Below are 14,957 nucleotides of genomic sequence, written 5' to 3'. Positions count from 1 at the left end.
TACAGGCAAAAACACTGGATAGACGATTCTGGCTGATTGATGGATAGATGGAGATAGAAAGGTCTGCATGCAGCCCTGTTTGCTTGGAGGTTCAGAATCACTTCATGTGACTCTGACGCCCATCCACATGAATCATTCACCTGTGAACTCATTCTTCCACATTCCTTAAGATCCTGAAAGACGCAATTGATGCCTCCCAGAGGCAGAGAGAGACGCCTCCTTTTTCCACTTCCAAACTCCTCAAGTCATGCAAGAGGGTGGCCTAGCTTCACTGCAGTGGCTCCCCAGCCTGGGCTTCATGGAAACCACTATTTGGCCACACAAATGGGGACTGAGAAGGCCCAGGACATCCTGGAGGGCACAGGGAGAGTGGGATGTGGGGAATCTAAGTGGCTTTGCACCAGGGTTTCACCTAGATCTGTATATATTTCATTCATTGGTTTAATTGTTCATTCATTCTTTATTCATCCAACAAATATTCCTAAACTGCATAAATATGTAATGAGCCTTTACATTTTCTATTCCTCTTCCTGCCCTCTGAGGGCTTAAAGACAATTAGGCTTTAAGTTGATAGACGGCAAAGACTATATACTTTTTGTCCAAGAAAACTCGGAGCCAAGTATAACCCTTGGTTAGAATTGGAATCGTTCAGAAAATACCTGTTGAATGAATGAATGAATGAATGAGGTGATTGTGAAAGTGGGGAGAGAAGCATTGCCTAAACATAAAACAGTGATGTTACCATCAAGCGTTGGCATCACTAGGAGCATATTTTCAGTAATGTGTGGGGTGGTGAGGTTTCCCCAATGGAACTGGTGGCCCAGATGTTTGTGCCATCTGGGCACTTAGAGCACAGAGCTTTTGCCCAGCTATTTTTGGGAAGCCCTCACAAGTTATAGTCTGGCAGTCTCTCTCAAGTCATTCAGACATTCAGATATGCATCTTTAGCCTAGTGGACACAGAGACTCATCCCATCAGTAGAAGTCCGGGTGTCTGACCTTGTAGTGTATAGAGGGAAATGCAAAAGGTTAAAAATTTCAGTTATGACTGCTGCTTATTTTCTTATTTGGAAAAGTGCTAGATTTCCATTGCTCTTTTTTTCCATTTTGCAACCTAATCCTCAAGTAAAAGAGTCAAACAAATTGTTTTGCTTTTTTAAGATTCTGCCCCCTTTCCTCCTTTTCTGAACCTTTTAGATACTTTATTCTTTCTGATCTGTCATGAAAATAAATGTAAGTTGGTCAGCATAGAGTAAATCCTAGCATCAAGCACGTTCTGACTTAGGTGGTCTGCTCACTTCAATTTGACTCAGACTAGAAAAGAATACTCTATTGTTATAACCACAATGACATCCACAATTCATACCTTCACAGAATTTCTTCTCATATGGAACTCCATCTTTTGGATCAACACCCTTTAAAAGAGAAATGATGCGATTAGCAGTTTAGTTTTAAATTTATGAGATACATATACTAAAGCTCTCCTAAATGGTTTTAAAAGCACAAAGGCAAATGCGTAGAAAAAACCCTTTAAAGTCTCTTGAGCCCCTAATTCAATATAGCAACGCCCTGTGCGAGCCAGTTGGGTTTGGGAGGAACTGAGGGTGGGAGTAAAGAGAGAGCCAAACACTGGACCATTTTCATTCAGGGAGATGCTGGGCAGGGTTCTGGGAGAGGTGCCTGCACCAGGGGTCTCACCCCTCAGCATGGAGGGTCCACTGAGTGACTGCACACAGGGTCTGGGCGGATTCCACAGTCTCTGAGCTGGAGGTCTAAGTGTCCTGACATCTTCAGTACCTAAGATTGATGCTTCTAAAGAAGCAATTCTCAAGGGGTCCATTTTGCACATTCCTTTACCCCCTGAGGACATTGGCAATGTCTGGAGACATTTTTTGCTGGGGGTGCTACTGGCATCTAGTGGAAAGAGGTCAGGGATACTGCTAAATATCCTACAGTTTGCAAGACAGCTCCAACAACAAAGAATTATCCAACCCAAACATCAATAGTGCCCAGATTAGGAAACCTGGAAGTAACATTGGGCCTGTGAATGGGACTGAATTGGCACAGTTGGGACATCCTAAAACCTAAAGTTAAAGCTACCCCTTAGTGAAGCTGCTAGTCCTTGGAAGGATTATTCATAGTATTCCAAGATGAAAGCACTTGCTGATCAGAGATGTGTTAACAAGAGCGTGCTCACTCTCCAGTCTTGAGAGCTCCCCATGCCCATTAAAACATGAAAGAACCTATTAACATCACACTCAACCCTGGGGTCCCTGGGACACAGTATGGGCAAGGTTGGACTTCATGATTGTAAGACTCCTTCTGAGTTTATGATGTTGTGGTTCTGTGAGTGGTGTTTCCTCTGCGGAAGGGGATAGGTATGAAGGTGATATGTCCTTCTCCCATCACTGATGATGAGCTCTGCATCTTGTCTCCCTGAGCTCATGGTGTATTTCCATTGATCTAGTACAGTCTCTCACTTGTCCTTCCTTCTTATATGGGTGACACACCATATCTGAGGCCTGAGTGGGACCATGGAACGAAGACAGGGCATCACACATTGATAGTCTCCTTTGTCCTCCAACATGACAACTAAACCTGGGTTTTTCAGAACAAGAGCTGACTTGGGGATCTTGTCACCTTAAGCTCTAGGGGAGATGTCTTCTTCTTCTCCATGAAAAGGCAGAGTGACTAACGGATAGGGTGGGTGGCGTGGGCTGGGGCACAGCTGTCTCTCATGCTTCCCATATCCTAGAGGCCATGGGACTGGCAAGCATACAGTAGGTGACTGTTGGTGCAAGCCTGGACTATGAGTGTCCTGAAGGGAGGAAAATATTTACAGAAACTTTTTCCTTTTCATTGAAGCAGATAAGCAACTCTTTAGAGGCAATTTAGACAATTTATTTAGGTAGGTGTGAAAATAATTGCAGTTTTTGCTGTTAATTACAAAAACTGCAATTACTTTTGCACCAACATAATATCTTGAAGTTAGGGAATCTTAAGCTTCAGGGCCCGTCACAGCCCCTGCCCATGTGAGTACTGGGAGTGACTGGGAGCAATAGAGTATTCTAGGTGGAGAGGGGAGGCCAGGACATGTTTCCATGTAAACACTTCCGGTAAGTCAGCAACGAAATCTCAAAAGAAAGGGAACTGAATTTCTGAGACTCCAGGAATTTGTTAAGATTTCTGTGATTGTTTTAAAAATTATTCATTTTCCTATTTGATTTTGTATTTTTAAGTAGATATTCTTTTTTTTTCATGAGAAACCCTCAAATCTTGTAAGCTTAACACCCCACAAACTTGAGTCTGTTGCTGTGGTAGTTTGGCTTTCCTCTTTTCTTCCCTTTTCTTTCCCTGGGAGCTGCAAATCCATTATTCATAGGAAACTAGGACACCACCATTAAATGCCTCAAGGTGTGAGTGGTAGGGTAAATTCTGAGTAATTTCTGCTCTGCCTGGCTAGGCTTATGAAACAGAAAAAAAAAATGGCTGCAACAAAGTAAGGACAGCATGTGGTTTGCTCCAACAGCTGTGTGGGTTGCTGTAAAACTTCGTTAACACCACTCTTCATTTAATTTCACACTGTTCAAAACAGTATAAAAGGATTAGATGTGGGTGACCTTAAGCAAGGCTTAAAGAGGTCATGACTGAGAAAGCCTCAACTCTCATGACATTGTTGACACTCTTCATGCATCATCAGGATTCTATACCCCTCTTCTAAGCAGCAGCAAAAGAGTTGCTTTAGGCTGTCATAGTCTTCCCTGGATCTAACTAAAGCAAATATGTGATGAGCTTTGGGGGAGGGAGGAACAAAGGAGAATGGGGTCCAAGCTGAATTTAGTTGCTTACCCAAATGCCATTACAGTTTGAATCCTGATGGACATCCCAGTTGTCTGGCCTAAGAAAAAAACATTAACATTGGTCTTTGACATATGCTTGTCTCTCAGTGGATGTCAGTTTCATGCATGAATGAATGAATGAATGCTACATGAAGTGCCATGGAGAGACAACAGCATTCTTCATGGAAGAGCGTCACACCCCATTGTGTGTTGTGACATCAGAAGCCTCCATTCAGCTTCCTTGCTTTACCTTGGTTTGGGATATTTGCTGGAAGCTCTGGACCAAATCCTGTCTTTTTCATCATTGACTACATTCATGGATCGCATTGTTGTGGAATGGTGCTGATGAACATAATGGACAAATCTGCACCCCATTGTACCCCTAAATGCCCAAATAACTGGTTTATTTAATGCTTTGACACTATAGTCGCAACAAAGGCGATGGCTAGCATATCTGTTTTTTGATACCAGAGATGCAATTGAACCTCAGCCCAGGGCTAATGTATGACATGTTTTCCATTCATTAGAGGCTCCTCCTTACTCCCGGAGGGAGAGGCCACTATTTCTGGGCCCAATTCTGCATGGAGAACTGATACAGAAGGCTGGATAAGTGTCTACAATAAGATAATCTGTTCACTTGATTGTTTTTCCCACTTGACTGTAAGCTCCAGGAGAGGAGGCATATTTCTGTTTTGTTTACCACCCAGCATGATGCAAAGTACTTGGCAAATTGTAGGTCCCTGATAAGCATTTCTTGGACAAATGAACAAATGAATGCCGTTCTTTTTTCACTGAGCTTTACTTCAATTGGAACACGAAAATCTCTTCTCTCTGTAAGTGGGAATTCCCTAGGCTGGGGGAAGATGTGCCTCCTGCTTTCTTTTCTGAAGATAATTTTAAAAATCAGCAACCAGCAGAAATAGTTACCTTCTACCTGGGTACACGGACTCGTCACTGTCATTACAGTCTCTCCCCCGCCAGTGATAGCCCCGCAGTGTCTGAAATTGAAGAGCACACACAGGAGGGGTTCAGCCCGCTTTGATGTTATCCACGAGGAAGGCTAATCAGAGCTGTCTGAATGGCATTGACATCCACAGTTTTTAATTCAGATTCAATCTAGGATCACCAAAGAGCACTAAGAAAATTAAGATTAATATGATAAGACATGCTGTTTGAGTGACATGTAATATAACACCAGGGACAATAACAGATGGTAGGGTGTGTGCATGTGTGTGCATATGTGAATGTACGTGTGTGTGTGTGACATTAAGTGCGTGCTTGTATGTGCGTGTGTGGGGGTGCATTGTGTGAATGTGAATGTGTCTATGGGGGCACGTGTATATGCATGTGTGTGTTTATGTGTATTCATATTGTAGATGTGTGTGCATGTACACACGTGTGTTTGTGTGAATATGTGTTTGCTCATGTTTGTGTGTCTACAAGCATCTCCAGAAACAGCAGACCCATCCAACTTCCCCAAAACCCTCTATTAACCATCAGTCCTCTCAGGCTGTAAAGCAATTGGCTTATTTGGCCAAATGATTAATTTCACTGGATAATTTAAAAGTCTCTAGCCAAATGCTTAATTATGCAGGTTTAAATATTTGACCTGAATGATTTGAATCAAGAGTTATAATAACGCCAGATAATATTTTTATTTCCTCCATTCCCAAGTAGAATATCTGAGATTTCCCAAACTTTTGGGACTTTGTGACATGCTACTTGCTTGTTGGTTTTCACAGAGAATACCCTGACATTTTAACCGTTCTGAATCAAATGCACACACACACACACGTTAAAAAGTAAGTTAAAGTAGATTTAAGAAGTTCCAAAATAATTCACAAAACCTTTCAAGGCAACCATAGCCCCCATGGAGAATTCCAGCTAGGAATGGCAACAGAACCAGTCTGGGTCTAAGATTTACTTCAGTGCCTTGTGTATCATCACAATGCTACAAAATCCTTAAAAAATGTGAAATGGGCTGGGTGCGGTGGCTCATGACTGTAATCCCAGCACTTTGGGAGGCCGAGGTGGACGGATCACTTGAAGTCAGGAGTTTGAGACCAGCCTAGCCAACATGGTGAAACTCTGACTTTACTAAAAATACAAAAACTACCGAGGTGTGGTGGTGCGCGCCTGTAATGCCAGCTACTCGGGAGGCAGGAGAAGCACTTGAAACCAGGAGCAGAGGTTGCAGTGAGCGGAGACCATGCCACTGCACTCCAGTCTGGGGAACACAGTGAGACTTGGTCTCAAAAAAGAAACGAAATTGTGAAATGATGTGTTGTTCATCAAATTAATAATGCATTCAAATGAAATTCAGTCTTGTCTTATTAAAGGAAAGAAATTTGTAGGAAGCAATGTGATGTTAGTGAACATCTGGTTATTCCTAACAACACTTACCGGGAAAATGCTGTATTTGTCTGAATCTACATCTTTGAATGGCACAGACTGTTCTATAGCTCTAGGAAAAAGAAAACAAAACAATCGGTGAGCTAAGAAAAAAAGTAACAATGTTAGTGAAAACAAATAGAGAGACATTTTCTGATACAGCTGTGTTGAGTTTATGCCACAGAGGGCCATTCTAAACAGAAAATTAAGAGTCTGTGTGGTGTCAGACAGAGCCAGCAAAACTGCCAATCTCTGCTCTTTACCCAACAGAACTGTTTTCTCTCTGATATTAACTTGGCCTATATGAGGAAATAAAATAATTGAAGTGAAATTTTAAAGGGCAAGGGGTGTTGATGTTGAGATTCCCAGGAAATATGAGACTGCACTTTCAGTTCAGCCAATGAACTCAGCACTACAAATTGAATTTTTGCCATTTTGCACATTCTGTTATAGAAATCTTTTCTTAAAATTTTACTCTTTTCAATCACTTATCCTGAGAATCTTGACCATTTAGCTGATATTTGCTGGCAACTTTCACTCCCATTCATGAGTCTTGGAAACCAAGGACCCTGATGTGATGACTAAATAAATTGATGCCAAAGCCATGGACATCCCATGAGGGAGGATTTCCCCTGTGGAATCCTCACTACCAGACTTTTCCCAGCTTCTAAATGTCAAACACTGCCTTGGGTTTAGAAAATCACTTACAGAGTAGCAGAATAATGCAGTCATATGGCAATGAGGCAGGAAAATAGGGTCTGGAGGCAGGGAACATAAGGCCGATTCACACTTCAGCTATAACAGGAAATATCCTCTCCATAGGGCATACGCCGTAAAGGACTTTGTAACTTTACTTCATCCTCTTCATTTACATAGGGCGTACCCCAAGTAGAGGATATTTAAACTCACAAAAACTCTGTAATAGGGCCTTTGAGCCCCTATTCTCGGGCCTGCTTCTACACTGTGGAGTGCACTTTCATTTTCTATAAATCCCTTCATTCCTTCTTGCTTTGTGCGTTTCATCCAATTCTTTGTTCAAGATGCCAAGAACCTGGACACCCTCCACCATTAACGGCAAGATGAGGCTTTCTTTGGAGCCGAGAATTTACAGTGAGTAACACAAACTTTTGTAGGAATCACTAAATGGTCTTTTGAATAAAGAGCATCTCAACAGTTCTGAGAACCTTGAGGCAAATAAATGCAACCCGAGACCATGCGGAGCCTAACTGGCAGCCTGGAGCCTGTCTTATGAACTCTGGGATGGGACAGAAGTTCAGCTTACAGGCCTCTTTGGTCAAACACTGAAAGGTACTGTGCTGGTTATATTAGCCTCTATGGCTCTATAGCCTGTATTCTACTCTATACTTCTGGGGCTGGGAATTTTGCAAAATACACTTACCAGGTTCCCTTGGGAACTGGAGCTGGCACTCGTGGCAAGAAAGAGCAGAAGGAGGAGAGAAGTTGTTTTCCCTCTCTGTCTTTCTCTCTCTGGGTGTTCCCTTCAGTGACTCCACCTCTAGCCACAGTGGGCCCTCCTGAGGGTCCCAGCACTCGTGGATGACCCCTTATCCATGGCTCCAGGACTGGCCCACGTGGCCTCTTGTTTTGCCCCCAGCAACCCCGCAGCAAGTGGCCTCCCAAGCCTGAGAGCACCAACTCCTCCCTTTTGCTTCTTCTGTCCCCCTAGGGATGCTGGTTGCCTCCTGCAGTCATAGCTGGGTGGCCTTGCCTTCCCCTTTTTACTGTTTCAGCCTTTTTAGCACTTTTTAAACTGGTACCTTATATTAAATCCTCCTTGCACAGCTCTGTTTCCTGACTGGACCACTGAGAGGAGGGCCCTGGGATGAGTGAGTGCTGGTTAGGGTAGGGAAAAGTAGGGAGTGTGGGGAGTCAATAGCCACTTAGTGGACCCAATGAAGAGGGAGTTGCAAGCTGATGTCTCATCACTAGTCCTTCCTACATTCCTGCCCGGGGGGACAGGGGAGGCTGGATCCCTGAAAGGACAAGGCAGCAGTCTCCCTCTTAGTGTCCCCAAGAGGAATTATCCTTTTGAATTCAAGTGCTCTTGCCAGATACTGAGTTGAGCATGGTGGTTCAGTAAAGACTCCGAGGTCAGTTGGAGTCACTGCTCCATCCACTGCTTCCTCACCAGCTCTGCAATTCTCAGAAGTTTATTTAACCTCCCTGAGCCTCATTTTTAAATCTGTAAACTGTGATTCCTGCCAGCTCCCTCACAGGATTTATTGGGAGCATTAAGGGAAACCACATGAAAAGTCCCTGGTATTGGTCCTCACAAAGTGCCTGCAGCTGTGATTATGAGCACCTGCTGTCCCAAAGAGGAAATTCACCTTTCCCTTCCATTTGGGGTGGGGTGGGTTGAACAAGGCCAGAGAGAGAGCCACCAGCAGGAAATTAGAAAGGTTCTATTTGCTGACTCCACACATTCACACTTACAGGGAAAGTGAGAACCAGCCTTGGGGAAAGTGGAAGATTGTCCAGGAACAATTCAAGTGTGGGCTGTAGCCAAATTCCACCCCCATGATCACCCACACCTTAATTTTCCCATGGTGGGAGCGGAGGGGAATGAAGCTTCCCGAGTGGGCTCAGAGGCTGTGACGCTGCTTTCCCTCATGCAGGAGAGGAGCTAGGGCAAGATCATCCTTGGGATCCTTCCTGCTCTGATGCTCCAGGGTTTCTAGATCCACCCCATCCCTTGTCTACTCTGAGCTACGAATGGTTTTCTCTCACTTTAATCATCTGTCAAGAAATGTGGAAAAAGCTTGGACCAAATGATATGCAGTCATCCAACATCAGTTGTGACTGTTAAGAAAAATTTTGGAAAAGGCTTTGAAGGCTACATTTTCTGTGAGACTAGGCAGTTTTCCCCATGTATGTATTTGGCCTCTTGGACAGCGTTTATTTTTCTAGTTGAGAAAAGGAAGATAAAGAAAGAGAGCAAGAGCGAGAGACAAAGACAGACAGATCAACAGAGACAGAGAGAGAGAGAGAGAGACAGAGAGAGAGACAGAAATGATGTAGACCCAAACAGCCATATTTTCAGCCTGAGAAAGAAAAAGGAGCTGGAGGAAAGGTCCCGTTTGGGCACGCGCCAAAGCTATCCCCTCCCACCTTTGTTATCTTGGGGGTGAGAGTTTGTCCTTGAAAGAAGGAACAAAGAGTGGTCTTTAGGATTGGAAAGCTGACTTATTAACCTTTGTCTGCTTACTTTAAAGTCCCCAAGTGACTGACCAAAGCCATGCATTCTAGACACGAGAGGGTAGACTGGGTACTCAAAGTAGCATAAATTGCAACTTGTATAATCTCCACAATCCCTTCTTCACAGCCCGCTAATCAAATTTTTTTTCAACTTAGCAACAACTTCATTTGGTAGCAAAACTTGATCTGAAGTGATATAGGGCAATTCGTAAACTTTATCATACTTAGTGTGAAAATTCATGTATTTCGCTCTGAAATATAAATCTGATTGATCAAGAGGTGCCAGGGATAGTAGGTGGGTTATGGTATATGCACTATTTATTACTTTACTAGAATATAAAAAATTTGAATTTCGAATCATATCTGGCTCCAAGGCTTTTTGTTTGTTCGTTTTTGTGTTTGTTTTTATAGAGATGGAGTCTTGCTCTGTTGCCCAGGCTGGTCTTTAGCTCCTGACCTTAAGTGATCTTCCCACTCTGGTCTCCAAAATGCTGAGATTACAGGCATGAGCCAATGTCCCTGGCAACTCCAAGGTTTTGCATAAGACATTGTTGACTTTTACTAAAAATTATTTCTGCAAAATTGCATCTGAACTTGATACCTTGTGTATCCTTAGAAATATCTAGCTGTATGTTGAAATGTTCATTCATTCATTCCTTCATTCCATAGGCATTTTGGGAGTCCCTGCTGTGTGCCAGGAATCATATTAGATAGCAGAGATGAGTACAAGATACAGTTCCTGCACTTTAGGAGCTTGACATGGGTGAGGAAATTAATGCATCAAAAGATAACTATAGTCCTAGGTGAAAAATGCTGTAAGAGGGTTGAGCATCTAGAGAGGAAAAAAACATTTCTAACTCTATATAGGAGAAGAAGTGATCTTAAGGTGAAAGCTAAAGGATGAGACAGCATTTTCAAGGCAAGCAATTGGACTGAGGGCAGCGTAGTGGGAAGGAAAAGCCACGGGAATTCTTTCAACGTAGTTCTGGGTTCTGAAATTAGACTCTCTGGGTTTGAATCCCAGTTCTGCTGTCTCCTTGTCAGGTGACCTTATGCAAATTATTTAATCTTTTTGTGCCTCAGTTTTCTCATTTGTAAAATAGAATCGATATCATTAACTATTTCTTAGATATGGAAAGCACTCGAAAAAACAAAACAAAACAAAACACATGAGCTCTTACTTTATGTGCAATGGGAACCCTGATTGCAAGGATGGCTCCTCGGGTGGGGCAGCAGGAGTCAGGGGTCTGCTCTCATCACGGTTTGGTTTCTAGAGACATCCCCATCCCAATCCACGGCCCCTCTTCAGATGTTCAGATTTCTGGCCACACAACATTCTATTCAATGACCATGCAGCCTGGTGTCGCTCGCTGCCCCTGCTCTATATCGCCTGCCACCACATATCAGATGAGTGGGCTTGATATGGGGAGCAATTGTAACTGCGGCTGATTGTTATTAATGACACGGTATTGAGCTATTCAAGTTCAATCTCCCTAAAATTATTTCATGAAACTGGGGCATTATAACAAAAGAAAAATGGTGAGAATGAATCTCCATGTGTGCCTGCCTCACATGTGAGACTTAGGTAGCTCTCGAGGGCCGGGCGTGGGTTGGTTGCGTATGTGGGTGGATGTGTTATCAAATGAAATGAGAACAGAGAAGCCACGGAAGGGCACACCTGCCTATAGACGTGGCTCAGCTTGGAGGTGGGGGCAGGACCGATGTGGGTGGAAGGAGCAGGGTATGGGGAAGGAGGAGGCTAAAAAGGAAAAAAAAATAGCGTTGAATTAACAATCAACAGGGAATAGGATGGTTTGCACATATTTATGTGAAATAATATGGGGGTTTCTGCATATAGACATTAAATAAAAAGAATAGATTTTTAAAAAGAGGGGATCCTCCTGACTTACCACTGTTGAAGTAAAATACAGACAGTGTGTAGGCACTATGTATCCTGACTAAAACAGAACACCAAAAAACTTGATCACCCCATGGTCATAGCCTGATAGCTACACATTTGTTTTCCTGGTAAAGTGGTGCTCTTCCTTCATGTATTCCCTCATTTCTTCATTGAGCTCCTCCTGCTAAGAAGTGGGATCCCTGCTCTCCAGGATCTTACGGGTGGTGTGGGAGACCAGCAAGGAAGCAGGGATTGAAGAATGGGATGAGGCGGAGCAGGCACTGGGGAGCTGGGGGCATTGAGGAGGAGCCAGGAGCACCCAGGAGGGCTGTGCAAGCGACTGAAAGTAACGTGGGAGCTGGAACGCGTCCCTGGGGTGGAGACACCTCAAATGAATTTTGAAAGCATTAGACTGAGTAGGATGGAGGGCAGGGAGAGGCACTGGGCAGGTAAGGCATTCCTCCTGGGGGAATTTTATCAAAGGAATATGCCACAGAAGACACGCCGGTCTTGTCTCTACCACGTGAGGACACCGTGCTAGTGGGTCAGGCATTTAAAACCTACTTGTTCCTCTAAAGCATAGGGCTAAGAGTTGAGGTGTTAATGGAAAGCAAACTGTTGGATTCAAAGGTCAGATTCGTCCATTACCGGATCTGTGACCTTGTGCAAATGATTTTACCTCTTTAGAAAGGAGAAAATAATGGTGCTGACCTTAAATGGTTGGATTTACAACAGATTTTGGTGCATAGACAGCACCAGATAACTTTTAGTTATCAATATTTTTACTGAACCACAGATGGCTTTGAAGAATACATGAGACTGCATTTATACATTTACGTGCTTTGTAAGTTGTAAAGCACTGAACCAGTTGTGACCTGCTGCATATGACACTTGAAACACAGTGATTTTTTTAGAAAGAAGGAAAACACAGTTTTTGCTTTTTCATAAAAGAATAATTTTCCCTTTCAAATTGGACCAAGAAAATCCCTGGCCACTGATGCTCTTGAATTCAATTTTTCAAAGGTGGTTCAATTGAAGAGCTGTCACTTTGACCCTGTTGCGTCCTGCTGGCCTACATCTAACGCAGAAAATACAATAATGCATTCAGCAAGGAGGGGGCAGGGGTCTCGATTTAACGGGAGCTAGGCATGATGACATGATTGGGGGCCTGGGGAGCTGGCTGCATCTCAGTCTTCCAGCATCTTCTTTCATGTCTGATATCTCCCCCCTACTCCCCACGTCCTGATGCTCTCTGGATTCATCCCCAGTCATGAAAAGGGGTGTTGCTAGCACTTCTGGGACCTGCAATGGCAGTTTGCATAGCTGGCTTTTAGGGGCTTATGCCAGAAGATTGTCTAGGAAGAGTTTTTAACTGTTTAACTCTTGGATCTCTCTAAGAGGCTCCAAATGTGGGTCTGAATCATAGCCTCCTCCTGTTCCTGGATATTATTACAGCAGATGAGAGATGTTCAGTGGACTTAGTACTCATGAAGCTCATGAGATGAAGGATGGCAGAACAAGGACAAGTGTCTTTGTTAGGGGTTGAATTGTGTTCATGAAAAAAATATGATGAAGTCCTAACCCCTGGTATCTGCGAATGTGACCTTATTTGGAAACAGGGTCTTTACAAGTGTAATCAAGTTAAGATGAGGGCATTAGGGCAGACCCTCATCCAATATGAGTGGTGTCCTTGTAAAAGGAAATGACAGGCACCCAGGGAAGATGGCCAAATATGAAGATGAAGCAGAGACCGGAGCGATGCAGCTGCAAGGCAAGGTATGCCAAGGCCTCACGGCCACCATTGGAAGCTAGGGCGAGACAGAAAGGATCCAACTAGAATCTTAGAAGGTGCACGGCCCTGCTGCCATTTTGGCTCTGGACTTCTGACCTCCAGAACTGAGAGAGAATTAATTTCTGTTGTTCTAAGCCACCCAGTTTGTGGTATTTTGTTACGACAGACATAGGAAGCTATAGCTTCTGAGTCCAGGTGTGCAGCCTAACTCTCACCTCTGTGTGTTCTCAGCCATCCACAAGGCTGGACTAGCACAGGCTAAAGTAATAGGAGCTCCTGCGGGAGAGGAAAAGAAGCAGGGGCTGGGGCAGATGGTGTGGCTAAATAAATATCTCACGTCTAAAGAACATTATTCTGAGTCATTAAAGCATCACTTGTGTGTGTAGCATTCGCAGTCTTGCACCTCTACTAGAAGGTGAGCATTGGGGTGGACATGGACACCCAGGAGTATAAGTGTGGGGTCTAATGGCCTAAGAATTCCCTGAAAAATTTCCAGGAAAACACAGCACTCCCCCACCAGGTTTGGGGTCAAGGAATCTGGATTTTAAAACGTTTCAAAATGATTCTGAGACATAGGCAGAATTTAGTTTATACTTTAATCTTAGATATGGGGAAGCCGAGGCTCAGAGACATTAAGTGGCTAAAGTTCTCAAAGTCAGCTCAAGAAGCAGCATTGCAAAGGAGTCAAGAATATGTATATTCCCAAAGAACACATGAGATCAAATGCACCTGGGGGTGTATCTTGGGTACTCAGTGGCCCAGCAGAAGTTAATTCTTTAAGGCTCAGTTGCTTTCTCTGTGAAATGAGAATAATAATAACCCTTACCTTATTTTATTGTTGTGAGAACTAAGTGAGGAAACGTATCGAAAGTTCAGCATCTGGCACCTGGAACAGCACGCATAAACCTGATACCAGCAAAGCAGCAGTGGTCATATTAGAAGTAGTTTAGTGGGATGGGCTTGGTGGCTCACGCCTGTAATCCCAGCACTTTGGGAGGCTGAGGTGGGTGGATCACTTGAGGTCAGGAGTTCAAGACCAGCCTGGCCAAAGTGGTGAAACCCCGTCTCTACTAAAAATACAAAAAATTAGCTGGGTGTGGTGGTGGGTGCCTGTAATCCCAGCTACTAGGGCAGCTGAGGCAGGAGAATCGCTTGACCCCAGGAGACGGAGGTTGCAGTGAGCCGTGATCACTACATTGCACTCCAGCCTGGGCAACAAGAGCGACACTCCGTCTCAAAAAAAAAACAAAACAAAAAAAAACAAAAAAACAAGTAGCTTAGTGGAGGGTACATCCCATGATGCTACTTTGCCTCTGAGTCCAATGCCTTCTCAAGACATTGTTTCACCCTTTAATGTTTTGAACAGCAGTTACTACAATGTCTAGCGTAACCCCAGACTCAAAGTGGTGCTGGAATAGGGACAGGAGGGTGTGGGAATTCTGGACAGTGTCTCTGCATTCACAACCCTATTCCTATGTTTCTGAGCCAGATTTTTCACGTAATAGTTTGGGCTCTGTGAAAACACAGTCCCTGTCCAGCCTTGTGAGTGTCTTGCACTAAAGATGCTCAGTCTTCTCCATGCCCAGTTGCCCACCCTGGTCTGTAGCTCACATGGCACGGAGGGGCTGTTTCCAGGTATAGTGCAGTGGGCACCTCGCTGGCAGGCACTCACTGGCAGTGAGCCTCACTGAGGGCTGCATTCTAGCCTGAGGAACAGATCAGCTTTGAGATGCAAAGATGCTGGCATTCAGTATATTTCCCAAATGATTTTGTTCAGAGCTCATTTGTCTTCTGGTTTCTGTGCAATATTTTGAGAAAGA

General features: G+C 43.9%; 1 protein-coding gene across 3 annotated transcripts in view; it reads right to left on the bottom strand.

Moving 5' to 3' along the window:
* AOAH (acyloxyacyl hydrolase) overlaps window positions 1–14,957 on the bottom strand; it is a 211,623-nt gene that overhangs the window by 96,048 nt on the left and 100,618 nt on the right. For 2 of the 3 annotated variants that reach the window (XM_030796658.1, XM_030796656.1), the window contains 4 exons: window positions 6,242–6,302; window positions 4,766–4,836; window positions 3,849–3,897; window positions 1,366–1,414 (listed from right to left, as the gene is read on the bottom strand). In XM_030796658.1, the coding sequence (XP_030652518.1) occupies window positions 1,366–1,414; window positions 3,849–3,897; window positions 4,766–4,836; window positions 6,242–6,302 (230 nt within the window). Of the gene's footprint in view, window positions 1–1,365; window positions 1,415–3,848; window positions 3,898–4,765; window positions 4,837–6,241; window positions 6,303–14,809; window positions 14,826–14,957 lie in introns of those variants that run through there. The other variant, XM_030796657.1, reaches the window with a different exon arrangement.

This window comes from Nomascus leucogenys, chromosome 17 (genome assembly GCF_006542625.1).
Source record: "Nomascus leucogenys isolate Asia chromosome 17, Asia_NLE_v1, whole genome shotgun sequence".
Taxonomy (NCBI): Eukaryota; Metazoa; Chordata; class Mammalia; order Primates; family Hylobatidae; genus Nomascus; species Nomascus leucogenys.
Note: the sequence above shows the minus strand (reverse complement) of the source record. Positions and strands in the feature narration are given on the sequence as shown.